This window comes from Cimex lectularius, unplaced genomic scaffold, assembly GCF_000648675.2.
Source record: "Cimex lectularius strain Harlan isolate CLEC.00 unplaced genomic scaffold, Clec_2.1 scaffold43, whole genome shotgun sequence".
Lineage (NCBI taxonomy): Eukaryota > Metazoa > Arthropoda > Insecta > Hemiptera > Cimicidae > Cimex > Cimex lectularius.
In genome coordinates, this window is record NW_019392661.1 from 812,239 (window position 1) to 834,346 (window position 22,108).

A 22,108-nucleotide genomic window follows, 5' to 3' on the forward strand; every position below is an offset into this window, starting at 1 on the left:
AATCCTTTTTTTGAATTGATACACAGGACAGTGAGTGAATTCCTGTCAACCATTTTTTTATCCGTCTCAAGGATGTTTTGTTCGTTAATCCCCCCCGATTACATTAGACTATGAGACCTGTTTTGCCCATTGGTAAATCACAATCTAATAATCTTTGTTATTGGGAGTGATCAGATATAAATGAATTTTAATATTTTTCTAGTAAAATGTAAACTTTAAAGCGGTTTTCTTAATATTCAACGGAGTCTTACAGAGAACTCGATGTACAAAAGGTACAATTAAATTGTTTCCTGAACATATTTGACCCTGAATAACAACGACCAATTTTTCAAATGGCAAAATATCTAATATTCTCACATTCTGTACTTGTACAGAACAAACAAAAACGTTCCAATCCACAATTCGAACAAGCCAGCAGCTTTTTTTTCATCAAATTAATAATTTATGCAGCATTCATTACCATATATTTATTATTTTGTTGTATTCAAAGAAAAATAAGTTTTATTGAATGCAAGTGCTCGGACAATTTAAAATTAAATTTTGATGTTCAAACGGGAGAGAGAGAGAGAGAGAGAGAGAGAGAGTGAGAGAGTGTGAGTTTGTGAGTGAGTGAGAGAGAGAGAATGAGTGAGTGAGTGAGAGAGAGAGTGTGAGAGAGAGTGAGTGAGTGAGAGAGTGAGAGAGAGAGAGAGTGAGTGAATGAGAGAGATAGAGAGAGTGAACGAGTGTGTGAGTGGGAGAGAGAGTGAGTGAGAGAGCGAGAGTGAGTGAGAGAGAGAGAGAGAGAGTGAGCGAGTGTGTGAGTGGGTGAGAGAGAGAGAAAGTGAGTGAGTGAGAGAGAGAGAGAGAGTGAGCGAGTGTGTGAGTGAGAGAGAGATGAGTGAGAGAGAGTGTGTGAGTGGGTGAGAGAGAGAGTGAGTGAGTGAGAGAGAGAGTGTGTGAGTGGGTGAGAGAGAGAGAGTGAGTGAGAGAGAGAGAGGGTGTGTGAGTTTGCGAGTGAGTGAGAGAGTGAGAAAGAGAGTGAGTGAGTGCGTGAGTGAGAGAGAGAGAGAGTGAATGAGTGAATGAGAGAGAGTGAGTGAGAGCGAGAGTGAGTGAGTGAGAGAGAGAGAGAGAGAGTGTGTGTGAGTTTGTGAGTGAGTGTGAGAGAGAGAGTGAATGAGTGAATGAGAGAGAGAGTGAGTGTGAGAGAGAGAGTGAGTGAGTGAGAGAGAGAGAGAGAGTGTGTGAGTTTGCGAGTGAGTGAGAGAGAGCGTGAGAAAGAGAGTGAGTTTGTGAGTGAGTGTGAGAGAGTGAGTTTGTGAGTGAGTGAATGAGAGAGAGAGAGTGAGCGAGTGTGTGAGTGAGAGCGAGAGTGAGTGAGTTTGTGAGTGAGTGAGTGAGCGAGAGAGAGTGAGTGAGAGTGTGAGTAAGAGAGGAAAAAAGAGTCATCTTAAGTCAACGTCCGAATGGTAACTTCCTCCCTTTTGGTAAAGAGTATTAAAAACATCTATTTATTAATGAAAATATTTTAAAAAATTGGAATAAAAATTTAAATGATTTTCGTTTTAACGTGGGTTCCAGTCCAAATAAATCCCATCTGTGAGTAAGTTGGGTTCGAATTCGGGGATAGATTTTCGGATTTCACGATATTGAGGGCAATAAGAATGTCCCGAACCAGGGTCCAAACTCTATACAAAAAAATAAACAAAAATCCGCTATGAAAAATTTAAAAGATTTTACTTGTTAATTGTTTCATACATCCAAATGCTCCAAATTTATTTCTATTAAATTATTGAAATAGTTCTACTAAATACTTTACTCTATTGAAATACTTAAATAAATACTTCAAAGATGCAAATTTATTTAAGAAAATATGTTTTAAAGTATTGAAAAAATATTGAATAAAATATGGTCTTCATGATATTACACGTATTTCTTTTTTCTTATTATTTATTATTTTATATGTGATACTACTGTATTATTTATTTTGTGAAATGTCATTAAAACAGTAAAAATCTGAAATGTTGGTGTCATCAATTAAAATTCCACTATTTTAAACATCAGCTGGGATTATCAAAATTGTCACACTATTTGATTAAATGCTGTATAGACCAATATTTGTACTACCAAAAAATACCCATTTGCACGAGTTATTTTAGCAGTTTTCAACGTACAAATTGTACAATCACTTTTTGTTTCCTCTCATGATATTGAATTCATTTTTTAATCAGTTGAATAAGAAAAATACGACTTTTAACCAAAAATTGTTTAGTTTACGTCATTTTTTAGTTATAGTTTATTATAAAACTTGATGGATTTTTATGGTAGCTAAGATTTTGATTTCTTCCACTGTTCTTTAGTACCTTTTGTAAAAGTGACCAGTGTCCGAGATGGAAATGGGAAACGTATTCTGTATGAGAAAAAGTTAACTAATGTTACCACTCTTGGCTTTCGATATGGTGTGCTAGATCATTGTCCATTGTCGGTCAGTGGCGTTACCTCAACGGTTACGCAATTCGGATTTATTTATCCGTCTGGAAAACGGTAACGCTCTACAGCGCACAGCAGTGCTCGATGCGATTCAGAATTTTTTTTCTCTCAGCGACCGATGGCAAGATAAGCCGAGTACAAACACGCCATATAAGCAAACAAAGTCCCACATGTTGTGCTGTGCCTTCGGGCCGAAGGGAATGTCGTGATAATAAATTAATTAAACTCGTGACGCAAGGGTTCTTCAAGGATTTCTTGGACTTTCTGAGGTGCGTACCTGGTGGAAAAATAAATACCGATTAAATACTTTTTTGAATACTTAATTTTTTCTTCGACATCAGTAACGGTTTTCTCCACAACACGCAAAGTTGTTTGCCATTCAAATTTGAAAAAAAGTAATTTGAATAATAAAACCTTTATACTGGAAATACTACGACAATTAATGGCCTAAAAACCCAGAAGATAATCTTTTTTTCGGCCTACACTGGTAAATCAGTAACTTTGGATTTTAAATCAATATATTTTGCGATTACTCTAATTTTTTATTTAAACCCCTCTACAGTCAAATATTTTATAATAAAAACAAAATACGCAGATACCATTCAAAAAAGTCTTTTTTGAATACTTGATTTTATGGAAAACTCTTGTATTGTATTTTTGTTTGGATTTATTTTTATTTACAAGTTCGAAACATTTCAATATGTTTTTAACAATAAGGCAATCTAAAGATTACGTTAAATTTATTTTAAAGTGAAAAATTTACTACAAATAATTTGTAAAAAGTTATGTAGCTATAAATTCACACTAATACGATTTTGTGAATACGTATTTTTCGTATTAACATTTTTTTTTTTTTTTTTTTGTAAGTTGTTTTACTCACTTCTCTCCATTATACAGGGTGTCCTATTTAAAAAATAATAATAAAATAATTAAAATAAAATAAACCGGTTTAATGTTTTTTAGTATTTTTTTGTAGAAAAATTATACAGGGTGCCTCAAGCCCAGTTCAACTTCAAAAGTTCCAATACGACCCTATACATCCTGACCCCATCATTTTAAATGTGATATGCTAAAACAATGGTCCTATCGGATTTTAAATTGGTCATGTCTGAAGCCATGATTTTTAATATTCTGAATAGATGATTAGGTTTTTTAACTGTATAAATAATTAATTAAAAATAGTTTCAAAGTTATGACGAATAGAATATATTCCTCGAATACTTGACGAAGTAACTAAACATTTTTCTTTCTTTCAAATTCACATTGGTTTTTGATTTTTCATATATTGTAGTATTCATATGTATTGTATTTTTGTTTGGATTTGTTTTTATTTACAAGTTCGAAACATTCCAATATGTTTTAAATAATAAGGCAATCTAAAGATTATGTTAAATTTATTTTAAAGTGAAAAGTTTACTATAAATAATATGTAAAAAGTTATGTAGCTATAAATTCACACTAATACGATTTTGTGAATATGCATTTTTTTAGAATTAACATTTTAACAGCCTTTTTTTCAAATTCACATTGTCCGTGATTTTTCATAGTTGAGTCAAATTTTTATCGAAAACTCTTGCATTGCATTTTTGTTTGGATTTGTTGTTATTTACAAGTTCGAAACAATCCAATGTTTTTAATAAGAGGCCGTCTACAGATTTTATTTAATTTATTTTAAAGTTAAACGTTTACTGTATACAATATGTAAAAAGGTATGTAGCAGTAAATTCACACTAATACGATTTTGTGAATACGCATTTTTTTAGAATTAACATTTTATTTTGTAAGTTGTTTTACTTCTCACCATTATACAGGGTGTCCTTTTTAGATGGCCCGGCTAAATTTCTCTTGAACCAGTGACACTATCTAAAAACACCAAAAAACACGTCTTTAATATTTTTTAGTCTAGTTTCAAATTTTTACATTTTTTTGGAGAAAAATTATCCAGGTACCTCAGTCCCAGTTCAACTTCAAAATTTCCAATACGACCCGATACACCCTGACACATGATTTTAAAAGATTTATTTACGCTAAAAACAATGGTATAATCGGATTTTAAATTGCTCAAAAAATGACAAAGTTGTGGTAAAAAGTTTGAAAAAACGCATTGCGTTGTTAATTCCAATAATTTGCTTCTTCATTAATGTAAACAATTGCCTTTATTTTTGAACAAGGCGAATTTGAAAGGAAAAATAACTTTCTAGTTGTCCACTGTTAATGAAGAATGAAGGGGTGATAGTCTCGTCACTCATAAATTCATGAAGTCTGAAGCCATGATTTTTAATATTGCGAAGAGATTATTCTGTTTTTTAAATGTATAAATAATTAATTAAAATAATTTCAAAGTTTTGACGAATAGGATATATTCCTTGAATGCTTGACGAAAAACTAAGCTTTTTTTTTCAAATTCACATTGCCCCTGATTTTTCATGGTTGAGTCAAAGTTTTTATCAAAAACTCTTGCATTGCATTTTTGTTTGGATTTGTTTTTATTTACAAGTTTGAAACATTCCAATAGGGTTTTAATAAGAGGCCATGTACAGATTTTATTTTATTTATTTTAATGTTAAAAGTTTGTTGTATATAATATGTAAAAAGGTATGTAGCAGTAAATTCACACTAATACGATTTTGTGAATACGCATTTTTTTAGAATTAACTTTTTTTTTGTAAGTTGTTTTACTTCTCACCATTATACGGGGTGTCCTTTTTAGATGGCCCGGCTAAATTTCTCTTGAACCAGTGACACTATCTAAAAAAAACCAAAAAACACGTCTTTAATATTTTTTAGTCTAGTTTCAAATTTTTACATTTTTTTGGAGAAAAATTATCCAGGTACCTAAGGCCCAGTTCAACTTCAAAATTTCCAATACGACCCGATACACCCTGGCATCATTTTAAAGGTTTTTGTGCCTTGAAAACAATGGTATAATCGGATTTTAAATTGATCAAAAAATGACAAAGTTATGGCAAAAAGTTTGAAAAAACGAATTTCGTTTGTTTCGTTGTTTATTCCAATAATTTGCTTCTTCCCTAAGGTAAACAATTGCCTTTATTGTTTACATTATGTCATTGTTTGTCAAACTCGCATTATGAGAGCAAATCTTAATTCATGGAAGTAAATAAATTTTACAATAGCGGCTATTCGTTACATTCAGTATTCCATTCAAACTGAACCGAAGAGCACATTTTTCCGATCAACAGCGAGTTGATGTGAACGAATATTGATAGTGGCAGTTGTGCTTCGTGCAGACGAGTCGTACTACACGGAATTTCCTGATCGCCCCTGAGTAAACCACAAAACGTTTTTTCGTGTTGCTTGCAATAAGTGGACATATGGATCAGTAGGTGTTCCATCACCAAGAAACCAGCAGCTGAATATTTTACTGTATGTGCGCGAAAATCCAAATTCCTCTCCAAACTGTTGGAAGGGTTTTGGGTTTTTCAAAAAATAAAATTAAAAACTCCGGACTTCGATCTCATAATGTCCAGGGACTTCGGGACTCTGATTATGACAGTCTAACGTTCCTTGCACGAATGTCGATTTGGGAGCCTGAAGAAAACGTTCTTCCATACATCCTACGAAGAATCCAAATTCACCTTTAATGGATTACTAAACCACTGGAATTTTCGAGAGCAGGGAAAACCCGAGAATTTCGTACTCTTGTCATCAGGTGATTCATAGTATCAACGTTTGACGTGGACTTCTCGGAAATAAATTAATTTGGCTTTATTTCTACGAAAATAATATAAATGGTGCTCAGTTCCTCAATTTTTTGAAGGAGGTTTTTTAGACGATGTTCCTCTGCAACAACGACAAAGAATGATTCTTCAGTTGGATGGATGCCCCGCACACAATTCTTTGCAGGTGAGACGTTATTTGAATTGTCACTTCCGGGATAGGTGGTAGACCTCATGGCCTGATCTGTTTTCCTCCTCGGTCATCCGATTTAACTCAAATTGACTATTTTCTATAGGGCAAATTAAATAACAGATTCTACGCTAACCACAACCAGCAACCTCAGTTGAAGAACTGCAGCAAAGGATAGAAAATGCTTGTCAGTCCATCTCCTCTGACTATCGCTCTGCGCACCGCTGAAGAGAGGTAAAAAGAGCAAATCTTTCCACGTTACAAGGCAGGCAGTTCGAACATGAAATGTGATTAATAATGTGTTGCTTTTTACAAACTTTTTGCAATAACTTTGTCATTTTTGACCAATTTAAAATCTGACTGCACCATTGATTTCAGCGTAAAAAAATCCTTTAAAATGATGTGTCAGGCTATATTTGAAATTTTGGAGTTGAACTGGTCCTGAGGTACTAAGTCCCTAGCCATCCCTAATTTTTGGAAAAAGGAAAATTCTTCTTACGTTAACGAGAATATTGGGTCTTATTGGAAGTTTTGAAGTTGAACTGGACCTGAGGTCTATAATTTTTTTCCAAAAAATGTAAAAATTTTAAAGTAGGCTAAAAAAAAATATTAAAACGTTTCTTTTGTTTTTTTGATAGCGTCATTGGTTCACCCACCCTGTATAATGACAAAGAAAAGTAAAGATATATTGGATTTATTAGAAAATATATATTTGAAGGATTTGCTTGAGAAAAAATTAATTCAACGCTGATAAGAAGGTATATTGAGAGATTTCTGTATGTGGCCTGAGGATTGATGAATGATCAATTTGATCTTTACCGATAATTTTTGTCAGACATGTCGGCATTTCGCACACTGAAGATGGCAACTGCTGAAACACTTCTGACATACCAACCAGTGGAGAGTAGGCAGGCCAAAATGATCGGTAACTTCCAATTTGCTCATTCATCAATCCTCAGGCCAAATAAAGAAATCTCTCAATATATTATACGTATATGTTATATTTTCAAAATATAGAGAAACTTAAAAAAATAGTTTGGTGAATTCATTAATTTATTCATTCTGATTATTCGAAAATCGTGAGATGCGGTCTGGTATGTTGTAGGTGTCAGAAAAACATTTTCTTTATCGTGCCAACGTTTCGATCTTTATTGAGATCATCTTCAGGGCCTGGGATTTACAAAAAGTGTATTTTCATTTTTTATTTATTTTTTTACTTTTTATCTAGTTATTCTCATTTCGTACCATCCAGCATATTATTTTCTTATCCTAAGTGAAAAACAAACTCGACTGATAAGTAATATTTTTAAATTATTTTTCGACTTATTATCACCAAGAAAAAATGTCTTGAAATCCTAGTAAGGTTCACCTATGAAACTGAGTATTCTGTCAAGCAAATATTGTTTTAGCAATATTTACACTTGGAAATAAAGCCTTTTATTTCTCTAGCATATGCCGAAAAATAAGCGAAAAAACTGTGTTGCAAATTTTTGAATTATCAGCCCTTCTATTCCTATCATTTTAGATATAAAATGCAATGTTAGTTGTATAATTGTCATTGGAAGTAAAATAAAATATTACACGTTTTTTAAATCTCTTCGAATTTTTACCATTTTAATTATACAATGAAAACTCAAAACCTCTGGTGATATTTTCTTGGCCAACTTGCTTAATGCTAAATAGCTTTGTACCGTCTACACTGTAAAAGTCTTTTTTTAACATATCGTTCAAATTCACTAATTTCGTGGTCCGCTTGACCAATTAATATATTACAATTAATTAAGATTTTTAGTTGAGATAAAAAAGTCAATGGCACGAGAGGGATTCGAACCCACGATCTTCGGCTTGATACGCCGCTGCTCTACCACTTGAGCGAGTTGAGGTCACGATAGCTCAAGTGGTAGAGCAGCGGCGTATCAAGCCGAAGATCGTGGGTTCGAATCCCGCTCGTGCCATTGACTTTTTTATCTCAACTAAAAATCTTAATTAATTGTAATATATCGTTCAAAGTTGAGCAGAGAACCCGTTGGAAAATAAATTAATATTCAAAGTTGAGTTCCTTGCACCTTGAAAAATAATTATCAACCGATTTTATAAACAATGACGTTTTTTGTAATACATACACTTCAATTTCGTTATTATATTTGACCTCCGACACTTCCGAAGATATTTTTTGGACGTTGCTAACCGTTTTTCTTAACCATTGAATCTTACTTGAATTTTGATTTATAAAACTTTTAATTTAAAAATGCATTCAATACTTTTTTGTGGACCTATTTAATTGTGGAACTTCAATAATAAAATCTAAAGATATTTAAAACGGCTTAACACACTCTACTATTAGCTGCGTATAACTGGACAAAGCGAGGGAGGGCGGACCAGGATGATCAGTGTTGAGATAAGATTCCACTGTTCACACGATGATAGACGAACAACTTCACAATTGTGGACTTACAAATTTATAACCATATATTTTATTAATGATTTCTAACTGTTTATATTTGATTTTAACTACTTTCCTGCGGAGTGTTCATTCAAGAGGATTTTCTGAACTTTTTGTAGTGAGATGTTTTTGAAAATGAAAATTGTAAATATTTAATAAAAAGAAATCCTTGGGAATAAATAGCGACACCTTCTTAGGTCAAAAGTCATAACGCATTCGAAATCCCCTAAGACATTTTATTTCTAACATTTTCGTTAAGCCATTTTATAGCATAATTTTAGCCTATTTTTCCTTCATGACATGGATTGCGCTGGAATTGTATTTTGTTTATATCCAGGATTATATCCTGTGCGTTGTTGTGTAAATTATAGAACAAAACAAAGAACAGATTGCGAAGGTCGTATAAAAAGAAAATCTTCTACAACCGGTTTACAAGAAACCAAGGCAGGCTGTTTGTAGATTTTAGAAAAAAACGACACTTATTAGGAGATAACGTTTTGGGTCGCTTTTGTACTTTTGGGGATTGGGTATACAGTAGTAGCTATTTTTCTTATAGTTGGGAAATAAGTAAGACCTCTGATGCTTCCTATCAAGCTGTTAAGGACGTTTCACTTGCTCTATTTCAAATTTCCTCCATGGTCAGATTATTTTGAATTTTATAGCCTTTAGCTATATATACATATGGACACAACAAATCGATAAAGATGGGTCTTGTCTCAACCTGTCACTAGCAAAATGTGGAAAAATTGAAGCAGTCTACAACCTTCTTATATACCTGACGTCGTGTTGTCCGGCTCGATTATTTTTGGGGACTACTTCGTCCTTTAAATTACTTTTACATAGTACTGGTATTACTTTTACGTAGGCATAAACAAATAAAGCAATAATCAATATTTTCTTCTTGTAAAGCAAATTTTCTTCAAGCATTTATAAAATTGAGAATGATTTTTGGTCTTCATTGGATGATTTATATTCATTTGATTTTTTTTTTTAAATTAAAGTCTTTTGGTTAAAGATTGTTGGTATGTTGTTATTAAAATCGAAAGTTGGAAGATAGCTGGTATTTTATCGCCCCAATTTTTCATAAGCTTCACAAATTTCAACAATGCCCTTTTTAAGAAAGACGCCCTTCAAGTTGATAAATCTATTTGCCCTTGTTCCGTTTTCTATTTTGCCAGTGATGGATTTCCGATTTCAATCTTGCCCAATGACAGAATCCATGGGTTATCGTCCAAAAACTACAAACGCCACGACTTCAGAGGCTAATGGGTGTTTTGCTGCGTTTAGCGCCTTCAAGGATGAAGCCATTAGATTGCATTAACACAATAGGCTTTCGAGCTTTAAAGAGGTGAAAATAACAATTAAATTGACGAAAAAAACAAGAAGGAAGATAAAACCTTGCTGGTTGTATTAATAGACGGCGGAGGTGACAAAAGTCGTCTTCCTCGAAAATCAATGGGTGATGGCAACAACATTTAGCAGAATGACTTGACATTGACAGAAGAATGGTTATAAAATAATCTCATGCTGTCAATGTAAATTCGTTTCCCTAGAGTCTTGGACACACACATGCGTGACTGAACACACGCATATTCACATTATGAATTGATTGATGAATGATTGATAACTTGCAAGAAACGTTATGTCTGATGAAGGACTAAAATAAGTCCGAACGTCACCCATATACAAGTCATGAACTCCTAGTTGTTCATTCTCAGGCCGCCACCCTGACAAATTCTCCAATCATGAAATTAATTATTGTTATTTCTCACTACTCTACCCTACTTTCTACTTTCTTATCTACTCTATTCTCTCTCTCTCTCTCTCTCTCTCTCTCTCTCTCTCTCTCTCTCTCTCTCTCTCCTCTTCTCTCCTCTTTCTCTCTCTCTCTTTATTTCACTCTCTCTCACTCTCTCTCTTTCTCTCACTCTCTCTCTTTCTCTCACTCTCTCTCACTTTCTCTCTCTCTCTTTCTCCCTCTCACTCACTCGCGATCTCTCGATCTCTACCTCTCGTTCTCTCTCTCTCTCTTTCTCTCGATCTTTGTTACTCTCTCTCTTTCTCTCACTCTCTCTCTTTCTCTCACTCTCTCTCACTTTCTCTCTTTCTCTCTCTCTTTCTCTCTCTCTCTCTCTCTTTCTCGCACTCTCTCTCTCTTTCTCTCACTCTCTCTCTCTTTCTCTCACTCTCTCTCTCTTTCTCTCACTCTCTCTCACTTTCTCTCTCTCTCTTTCTCGCACTCTCTCTCTCTTTCTCTCACTCTCTCTCTCTCTCTTTCTCTCACTCTCTCTCTCTTTCTCTCGATCTTTGTTACTCTCTCTTTCTCTCGATCTTTGTTACTCTCTCTCTTTCTCTCAACTCTCTCTCTCTCACTCTCTCTCACTCTCACTCTCTCACTGTCTCTCTCTCCCCACACACATTCTGTTTCTCTTTCTCTTTCTCTCACACCCTCATTCTCTCTCTCTTTCTTTTTTTCCCTCTCACTCTCTCTCTCTCTCACTCTCCCCATACACATTCTGTGTCTCTTTCTCTTTCTTTTTCTCTTTCTCTTTCTTTTTCTCTTTCTCTTTCTCTCACACACACATTCTCTCTCTCTTTCTCTTTCTTTTTCTCTTTCTCTTTCTATCACACACTCATTCTCTCTCTCTTTCTCTTTTTTTCTCTCACTCTCTCTCAAGGAATTCAGCAAGAATAATATCTTATAACAACTTCGCGACAGAGATGTTTATTATAATTTTTTTAATGACATAATTAGTGGGAAAATTGTCATTAAGAACGGAACATGTTCAAGGACCGAAAAGGTATTCTGTAAACGTGGATAAAAATAATGACGCCAATTACAAAAATTGGCCGTTATCAATCTGGTCACTACGATAATTTTGGCTATGACGTATTCTCGGAAAATTAAAACAGGATTTTTTCCCATTGCATCGTATTTACGATGGTACAAGAATAATAATAAAACATTTATTAATAAAATAATTATCACAATATGCATCCTGACACTTTTAAATTGAAGTGCGAAAGCCAGCTGCGCTTTATGACCTTCGACTAAATGTCACATTGGCTTTGTTTTCTTTTGTGGCTGTACAATTAGCGGGGAAAATTAGAGAAAAACCCGCTGACGAAACCCTTTCTTCGTTACGATGGTAGAATGCGGGATGGATCTGAACTTTTCTCGGAAAAAATTAACACACAGGATATACCTTAGTAAGCCATTCATTCTATCTCTCAGGCGAGCCTAAAATGATAACATTGGACCAAGATGTGCTTCCTTAAATTATAAGACACTTAGGAAAAGTTGTATATGGTCGATAGTGATATTTGAAAATCGTCTTCGAATGTTCTTTACACTTTTAACTAATAACAAAAAGGTTCAAAATAAGAAAAAATAAGGGCTTATAGAAGAATAACGTCAAAAACAAAAGATGGCAACAACCAAAACTAATCCACAAGAAAAAGAGCATTAAGAATTATCAGTGTAATTACTTCGGAAAAAATCTTACTGATTATATTCAATTCCTTTTATATATATATTGTTTTGAATGATATTAGATAATATATTAGAGCAATAGTAATTCACTAGTTTTCGTGGTCCGCTTGACCAATTAATATCTTTCAATTAATTAAGGTTTTTAGTTGAGATAAAAAAGTCAGTGTCACGAGCGGGATTCGAACCCACGACCTTCGGCTAGATACGCCGCTGCTCTACCACTTGAGCTATCGTGACCTCGATCCACTCGGTCACTAACTTCCCATCTCAACCCCACCTTTTGAATTTTCCCTCCTTTTTGCCATTTTTCAATAATAAAAATTATTATATTTGCTTATTTATATTATTATATTTACTTTATTATTATAATACGGAATAAAAGGTTTTTGTCAATTTCATCACATTATAGCCCATAAGAGTATGATGCCAATATTTGAGATGGCAGAAGCTAAAATTGACACACCAAGGAAATACAATAATAAAGAACGAAATTCATCAGGTGTGACAACTTTGATAAAATCTAATTGATGTAAGCTAGAGTTAATTCTCACCGCTGGGAAAAAATTTTCCATTGTTAAATTATATTGTTCTTGTTATCAACTAACGCGCTTTTTCCAGTACAAACACAATTTTTAATCCAAATCAACTGTTCTCTATTTTTTAAATCGCCAGTTAAAAAGTACCCTAATATGTCCTGTAGAAAACCGAATTGCTCGGGAGATTAAAACATAAGAGGTCATAATAAAACAATGACTGCAATAAAGAAAGCAATAAGCCAAATTGGTATAAACTGTAAATAGAGCATAACAGACGTGATTCTTCAAGTCTGGCCGCTTTGGTAAAGCCCATCTATGATGTAAGGTTGTTAATTACACTGTGAGAAAGTAGAGAAGAAAGACAACGCAATAAACAAAACATTTTAAACTCTTCTTTGTGTTATTATTTCTCAATCGTCGGCTAAAAAGTTCATCGCAGAACGTTCTGTTTATCAATTTGGAGAACAGAATCTAATGCCATACTTGATTACAATCATAAGGCCTTTTTTAAACTGGAAATAGTACATAAAGGACGCATTCTTCTGGTTTGACCGTTAAACTTGCTGATCTAACATAACATCCACTGTGAACAGAAAAGTCCCACAACTCTATTCGTCAATAGTATCGCTTTTTAGACCTGGAAGAAAGAATATAAGTTCTCTATGTCACCATGACACAGCAAGCTGAGAAGTGACTCATTGATACTTTAAAATTACATAATTCAGTGTAGCGTTCACTTTCTTGCTATGCCAAATGACTAGATATTAAGAAGGTCATTAGTTTATTGACCAAGTTACAAAATCGTTCTCCACACAAATTCTTTCGGATTGTGGCACATTGGAATTCCTTTCCCCAAGGCATCTAGTTCACCTGAGTTGAAAGTTAATTTTCTTCGTGGAAGAAAAGATCTTCCAAACATTGACGGATCAAGTTGATTAAATTTAATTTCCGAGTCAAGGAAATCGACACAATTTTTCGGGCACAAACAAATACAGATTGGCGACAAAATTGGTTTTGTTTATTTAGAAAAAAAAATCACCCAGCCGTGTAAAATATCTGAATTTAAAATAGAAATCTAGAACGACAAGTTGTTTTAGGTCAAGAGCGCTGATTTTTCAAATAGTTGAATTCGATCTTTGACAATTAAAAAACTCAGCATAATTGATTTGAATAATAATTAATAATTTTTGATCCTAAGAGAGTTTGAAAATTATAGTTAAATGAATCACATTGCAAAAACAGACTTGCCCCCACTGTCATCAACAACAAACTTCCACTCAAGTTAAATACCTAGGGCTATACCTAGGCTGCAGACTGACAACACCAAAGACTAAAAAGACAACAGATGGTTTGGACAGCTACGAAGATTCCTAGGACGGAAATCCGTCTTGACCGTGAAGACTCAACTAGCCTAAGACTTTTCTGCGACCACTTTGGACGTACGGAGTGAAATTCTGGGTTCTGCCAAGCCAACCAAGATCCAGTGCGTACAATTCTTCCTATCAAGAGTATTCAGACTCGTCAAAGCACTGTACTCTCTAACCTCACAACGACCTCATCATTCCTTTCATCAACGAACGATCCATTCCCGATTTCGAAAGTTTCACACCAACTCTCGATCCATCCTAACCACACTGCTGGAGCCTTCCCACACATTCCCATCCCTAGGACCCGCAACATACCTTTAATCGGCGATGGCCTCGAGACCTCCTTGTCACTTATTCCCTGCCAGTGCCGGCATTGGCTGGCTCCCATAGCATGTGTCCTCCGGCAGCGCTGGCATTGCTGTGTGTGCTGTGACCGTGTGAAAAGAAAAACGTACTGTGGTCACATTTGTAATATATATACAAATAAATTTTTAAAAAATCGTATTTGGGATAGTAATATTCTTAAATTACTCTAAATCCATAACTAAATTTGGTATAAATATATCAATTAAACATTTATATTGTTTGGATGATCGGTGTATGAATGTGTTGTCATCTGTTTGACCAAATGACCTCGTTTAGCTTTGTCCGGCGCGTTTAGTCTAACGGCGTACACTCAGCCAAAATTGGCGGATCCAGAATACTTCAATTAACCGCAAATCAATTTTTGACAGGTACTTATTGTCTTTTCTAATTATACGCCATAGTAGTAATTCAGTGCCTTGTGTTTAGAACCACAATTTGTTTCAGCGATTTTAACCCGCAGAAGTCATTATCTGTGGCGTAAAAAATTTTTTGAAAAATTTGACGTGTATACCTGTAATTTATTTTTACCTAGTTTATCAAATATTATATAATCGGGAAAACATACACTACAAGATTTTCTAATATCCTTGAATGAATTGAAAATTGAATTATTGATTTATACGTCATTAAACGCGCTGTGATAGAAATTACTCCAATGTCGTAGGCTATAGGGAGGAGATTATGTTTATGAGTAATACAGCTCAGAACAAACTCTAGCATTTCAAGGCTAAGATTTCAACAGTTTGATTATACAACATAAGAATAGTTTAACAAAACAAACAGAGTCAATGCAACCGAATCATTTGACAATGGACGTCAATTAATAAACTACAATAGATTTGGAAATCAGCTATTACGTCCGTATTATTATAACGCTTCTATAATAATTGCATAATTTTTGGCATTAAATATTGCCTATGTTGTACACTTAATTGATCAAACATTTTCTCTATGGAAATCATACTATTGAAGGGCCTGCAAGTACTTTAAGAAAGAATAATTTAATTCATAACATTTTTATTTTATCTTGGGAATTTTTTTATTGTATATAGCCATCAAAATATGTGCTTTGTGTTTCTGTGATTTGTATGAGTGAGTGTATTTATTAGAGTGAATGGGGAGGGGCCATCGCCCGCCCCTCGATCTATGTACGTGACTTGGATCGATGGCAGAATATTTATAAAATACCCCATCGGCCCCAATTAGATTAGTTTGTTATTGTATGCAGGTTGATGGAAGAATATTGAGTACTCCATCTACTAAATAGAATGCATCTAGGTGTGAATGTATTTATTTGTGTGAGTGCGTAATGAGTGTGTGTTGTTGTATTTCCCCTTACATGCCCCTTAAAAAAATAATAATAATTAATTTAATTCACTTTAGTTTTGTTGAGTTTAATACAAGTTTCTGTTGAAAAAAACAAAACTTTCCTAGGCCTACCTTAAGCTCAATTGAATTTTTTTTTTTTTAATTCCTCAGTCTCCAAATTGTTGAACGTTTTTCAACACCACCCTAAATTTATTGAAATGAAAAGGATTATATAAAAGAAATACATAAAAAATAAATTGCTGAAGAGTAAAATTTCCCTGGCCTGCTGTTAGAAATTTGATTTAGTTTTTTAACAAGCTTCAATAGAATTGTGGTGTTAATGAGTGAAATCGAAAAACCGTGCGTAATTTGTTCTCATTCTCGCAAATGGATTATTTTTCTTTAATTTTTTTCTACGTTTGTCGGAGAAAAATTTAACATTTTTTAATGCTATAATGAAGAATTTTGAAATTTGACGAGCCGTATAAACAAAAATACCAATTTTTTTTATTTTAAAGATCAAAATATTCTTGTTGATTACTTTGTACTTCGCTATTCACTCTAGCCTGCTAGTGGTTGTATAAAATAAAATTTTTGAGCCACTCTTTTCATTCTTGTCCGCTCAATCTCGCTTTATTTGTATTTAAGATAGTGACAAACCACAACGGATTACGACAAATTAAACAAGATGAGATTTAAGTTTTAATTATTATGTTTTTGCTAGATTTTGTTAAATAGTCTGCTAGTAGTTGTATATATTGGGTTGTCCGGAAAATAATGCAGGATTTTGGTATTAAACAAAAAAAAAGAAACTAGTTACTTTAAAGCAATGTTCTTTAATCAAAATAATTTCCCATACTCTCAATACATTTCTCCCAACGTGTTGGTAACTTATTAATTCCGTCTGAGTAGAATTCAGAATTTTTAGAATTGATAAAGTCAATAAATGCATTTTCCAGTTCCGTTTGATTTTTGAATATTATGTGTTGTAAGTAGTGGTCCAGGTGTCTAAAAAAATGGTAGTCAGTAGGCGAGAGGTCCGGAGAGTAGGGTGGGTGAGGCAAAGTTTCATAGCCAAGCTCCAATAATTTTTGTGACGTTACACGTGACACATGTGGTCGAGCGTTGTCATGCAACAAAATGGGCCCTTTCCGATTGACCAAAGAGGGCTTCATTACTGCCAATTTCTGATGCATGGTATTAATTTGGTTACAGTATGATTCAGCATTGATGGTTTCGCCAGGATTTAAGAAGCTGTAGTGTATTAAACCAAATGAAGCCCACCATACCGTAACCATTACCTTTTTTTGATGAGTTGGGGGCTTTGGAAAATATTGGAGCTTCTCCTTTGTCGAGCCACTGTCCAGAACGTCTAGTGTTATCGTAGAGAATCCACTTTTCGTCACATGTAACAATTCTGGCCAGAAATGGGTCATTTTTGTTTCGACAAAGAAGTGATGCACAAACATCAAAGCGCTGATTTTTTGGCGATCGTTTAATGAGTGTGGAACCCAATTTTCGAGTTTTTTCACTTTTCCAATCGCCTTGAGGTGGTCAGCGACGGTCGTTTTACTGACTTTGAGTTGCTCTGCAAGTTCTCGAACAGTTGTTTTGGAGTTTTCTTCCACCACTGATCGCAGAACATCATCATTAAGAGAGGAAGGCCTTCCACGACCTTCTTCATCTTCAAGGCTGAAATCTCCCTCCCGAAATTTTTTAAACCACCTTTGCACAGTGCACTCATTAACACAACCCTCGCCCCAGACTTGGTTAATGTTTCTAGCCGTTTGGGCTCCGCTTCGGCCGAGTTTAAACTCGTAAAAGAAAATCGTACGAAATTCTCGCTTTGACATTATAAGGATGACTGAATTATTTCCAAGTAGCGGAATGCTACAGAGGTAAACAAACAATATCATTTGGAAGAGGATTAATAAGTGTTGACATTCATACAAATGAGTAATCCTGTAAACGTAAACAGAATATTTTATATAGATTTTTTTTAATGAAAACTTAAAATCCTGCATTATTTTCCGGACAACCCAATATTAACGTCATATTCGTTTAAAAACGATCTTAAGGACTTCCCGCTGAATTGTCTTCCTTACAAACCTTGAGCTTTTTAATTCTTAAAACTCCGACCAGGAAATTTCTAAATCCGCCCACGGTGTCACCTAGGATCCTTTGGGGAATTCATTGGGAAAAATATCAGTCAATTTCGAAAAGTCCGCCTAGAAGAATTTCTAACGAGTTGAATGTTGCAAGTCATCAATTTTCAATGAAGGGGAATATGCGTCTAAGAGAGGTAAACGATTTCAAACATCCGTCGAAGAATGCCACCTCAAGGTTTTGAAAACTGACGTTTGGGTTAGTCCGAGTTTACAGATTTCTAGTGTAAATAGTGGTATCGGACTTCCGCCGGCCTTAACCAGACCTCGCCCTACTTACATTATTTGACATTTATATACTTTCTTCTAGGAATTCATCTTACGTGGATGGAAAAATGGTTATTTTCCATGTCGGCATGATGAACAGATACGCCTTTTTTTGAGAAAAGGATTTGCTCGTGACAGGTCTGTGTCCATTGATTGATTGTAAACAATAAACCGACCGGCTTTAAATGGTTGTTCTAATTTTTGCAATAAATAAATTTGATTTTAATCATATTTTAACGATCGCCATCCGTTTCGACCGGCCCGAGGCCGACGGGCTTTCGTTTATTTCTACCATTTAACCAAACCGAAAGATGAACTCCAAGAATGCGGAAAATAGAATAAGAAAACAAGTTATTTTAGAATTTGCGAGATTAATGTTTGTTTAAAGAATAAAGGCAGGAATGTTTTCCTGGAGTCATTTTTGTCAGGCTTTCCATTTTTTCAACATGGAAAAATCCATCTTGTGACTAAGAGCAAATTATGAAAGGGATCCCCTACTTCTTGCTTTCATACTATTTTGGGAGAAGGCCAGTATGATTACTTAATTATATTAAGAGACCGTGGTCGAAATCATTCATTTATACGTCAGAACATTAGAGGTTACCCTTGGAATTGTCAAAACGGAACAGACTGTGGCAACTAGAAAAAGCTCATCTTCTAATATAATATCAGCCTTTGCTATTATAATTTTCTATTAAAAAATCATTAATAAGGCCTATTTTAAAGAAAAGAATGTACAATTCTTTCATCAAGCTTTCGTTAATAAATCAATACTGTAAGTAGATTTTTATATTTGTAAACCGTGCGAATTAATAATAATTTTAAAGTTTTGGAAGGAACTGAGTATTTTCTTTTCTTTCGAATTGTCATCCATGATTTTTTTAATACAAAAATACAGTGTATTTTTTAGACGTCACAAGGGGGCTCTGGTCGTCATTGAAGAAGAACAATGGATCTTCCTACCAAATTTCTCTAATTAATAATTCTTACAGAACGTTTCAATAGAGGTAAAGATTATGAAAAAAGTCCATTTTTTAATATTATTGTATTAATTATTAACCGTTAATTAGCCAAAATCATTCAGACCGTTCCCCTAAGCGGTTACCTTCGGAATTTTAACCTTCAAAGGCCTGCATAAAATTTTACATCCAGCGGTTCCAATTTCGCCCAAACGGCTAGTTTATTTTTAAAAAACTGCCATATTCTTGCTATATAGTTGAAAAAATTATCAAGGTTTTAATTACAGGACAGGACTTCAAATCATAATTTCTTTCGCGAGTAATACCCTAGATTAGACGAAACGCTACGCATAACAATGGATGTTGCAATACTGCCGACTCGTGTTTTGTCTCCGTTGGATTTGTTGAAAATTTAATGAAAGTGTTGAAATCGGCAGGAAACGACGGTTGGAATGGGACGTGAAACTTCTACCTCTTGATCATTTGGGTCGTATCCGCTCCGTTGCCTTCTCCGGGTCATTTTGCCTTAGGACCACTCGGTTCTAAAGACTTAAGAGGTTAATAACAAAAAAAATTAAAAAAAAAAGAACAGCGATTTGATTTGTCGTCACAGATTTTATTGGACAATTATTAAAGGCAATTTGCAAACGATTAGTGAATTGCATGCGGAAGAGGTGGTTGATGAATCGTCAAGGTGAAAATACGAGAATAACACAGCCTATCCTTATAGTTTTGACCTTTGGTTCATAAACAAAAAAATAAAAAATAAAAATTGCCGTTTGTTAAAAAATCGTGGTACCTCGTACAGGAGTGAATGTCAAGGCCGCAATTATCAAAATCTATTAAGATAATGAACTTCGTGCGCAGATGAAATAAAAAAAACCGACTTAAAATTTTATTGGTCTGGTTTTGGTTCGTTCGACATTACATAATCGTGGGCAGAATCTGTAGATTAGTCACTGAAGCGTCAAAAAATTCAATGAAGCTACAAAGTATCACTGTCTTTGTTTTCTGAGTGTTAAAAAATCAATTAATCAACATATCGATTTTTTATATAGTTTTCTGTAATGGTTAAAATGGTGTTACTTACTTCAATATAATTAATGTCAAAAATGTATTGTATAAATAATATAAAAAAATGAAAGTNTATATATACTTTTTTTTTATTTATTTATGCCGCTTATGTCGCAGTATGAAATCCACGGAGCCCGCCTACCTCATAAAATATTCCTACGTCTCCGTTTTTCCCCACTCTGTCAACCTCCAGTCAATTATTATGCTATTTATAATTCCATAGGCATTGAGATATTCAAATAATCATTGACACGGTGTTAATAGCTCTGCGAATGAACTAGGAAAACATTAAGTACCTTCGATGTTTTGTTTTTTGTTAGTGGCATTGAGTAAAAAAAAAAAAAACCTATCAAACACAATCGCCGTTTGTTTCAATGACATACGATTTAAATTGATTTTGAATGTTAATATTTTTAAATTGTTCTTCCGCAAGAATTCACCTAATGGCTGGGGCTGCCACCTTTAAAATTTAAAAACAAAAACTGGGAAAAAAAACAGTTAAAACTGGATTATTGCTATCCTTATAAAAACGTACGTTCGAAAGAATGGCGTGCAATTTTTAGAATTTATATATATATATATATATAGTATGTAGTATGTAGTATATATGTAGTAATAGTGCATGAATAAGTAGTAAATACAGTAAACAAGAGTGGAGAAACTACCCACTGGTAGTACTCCTAGTTATTCTTTCAAAATGCAATTATCAATTTGGACCTTGTCCTTAGAAGAAGAATAAAACTGAATTTAATTTGAAAATAGAAGTCAAGAGGGTTTTCATTTTAATTGAAGCTTGCAGGATATGAGTACTTTTCTTACGCGTTGAAGTCTCCTGGTCGATTAAATATAGGAAACATTTTCTGGCGTTAAAGTCACCAGATAAAACAACAACAAAAAGAACGATTTTCACCCAATTAATTTTTTATACGCTCAAAAACACTCAAAAACAAAAAAGCGGACACTTGTATTTATTTGTATATTTTATATAATATTTAGGTATAAAGATTACATTTGGCTTAAAACGAAAACATAACATAAATAACATGTTGGGGCGTCGGTGGGCGCAACGGTTTAGGTTACTCATCACTGAGAGGTAAAGGTCCCGGGTTCGAATCCAGCTGCCCCCTTACAAACCCGACATACAAATGGGCTTTTTTCAAAAACACCTGCATCCCGAGAATTGTTATAATCTCTGCTGTGGCGAATCCTCAGAAAAAAAGTGTTGTTTATCGTATAATGTTACAAATCCTTTTTCACCACTTAGATTAAAAATAAAGAAATTCATTTCAATTTCATCCTTTCCTTAGCCAACTTGTCGAGTGAGTTAATTGGTTTTTTAAATTGTTTTCTGAGGTGAAACAAATTAATAAAAAATTAATTACTTTAAGTCGAGAAAATATCGCCCGGGAAGTTTCTTCGCCCTACGACGGATGTATCGTCTACATCGGTTTAGGGGCACTGGAGGTCTCGGACGCCTCTTACGAAGAGAAGGTATTGGTCTGCTAAAGACGATCGTTTTATTGCTATTACCTTGAAAGGAAGTCAACTCCAAACAATCTTTAATATAAGAGCTCTACAACAGTCATCAGAATATTTCGTAAGAATGGACTAGTCTAGACGTCCCGCATCAGATTCTCAACTAATAGTAGAGGCATCGAGTAGAAGACGACGATTTGCAAATCAGCATCTACTTTGGACATTTGAACAATGGGGGCTGTTCTCTTCACAGATGAATTTTGGTATGTAGCAATCAGATGACAGGACCGTTGGTGGAGAAGGCTTCATGTGCCA

At 34.3% G+C, this 22,108-nt stretch overlaps 1 protein-coding gene across 2 annotated transcripts in view; it reads left to right on the forward strand.

Moving 5' to 3' along the window:
* The window catches only part of LOC106662535 (ABC transporter G family member 23), a 37,711-nt gene that overhangs the window by 2,321 nt on the left and 13,282 nt on the right, over positions 1 to 22,108 (forward strand). The window contains exon 1 of one of the 2 annotated variants that reach the window (XM_024224886.1): positions 6,357 to 6,573. The exons of the other annotated variant lie outside the window; for it this stretch is intronic. Coding sequence (XP_024080654.1) covers positions 6,521 to 6,573 — 53 coding nt within the window. The 5' untranslated portion in view covers positions 6,357 to 6,520. Of the gene's footprint in view, positions 1 to 6,356; positions 6,574 to 22,108 lie in introns of those variants that run through there. 2 annotated transcript variants of the gene reach the window in all.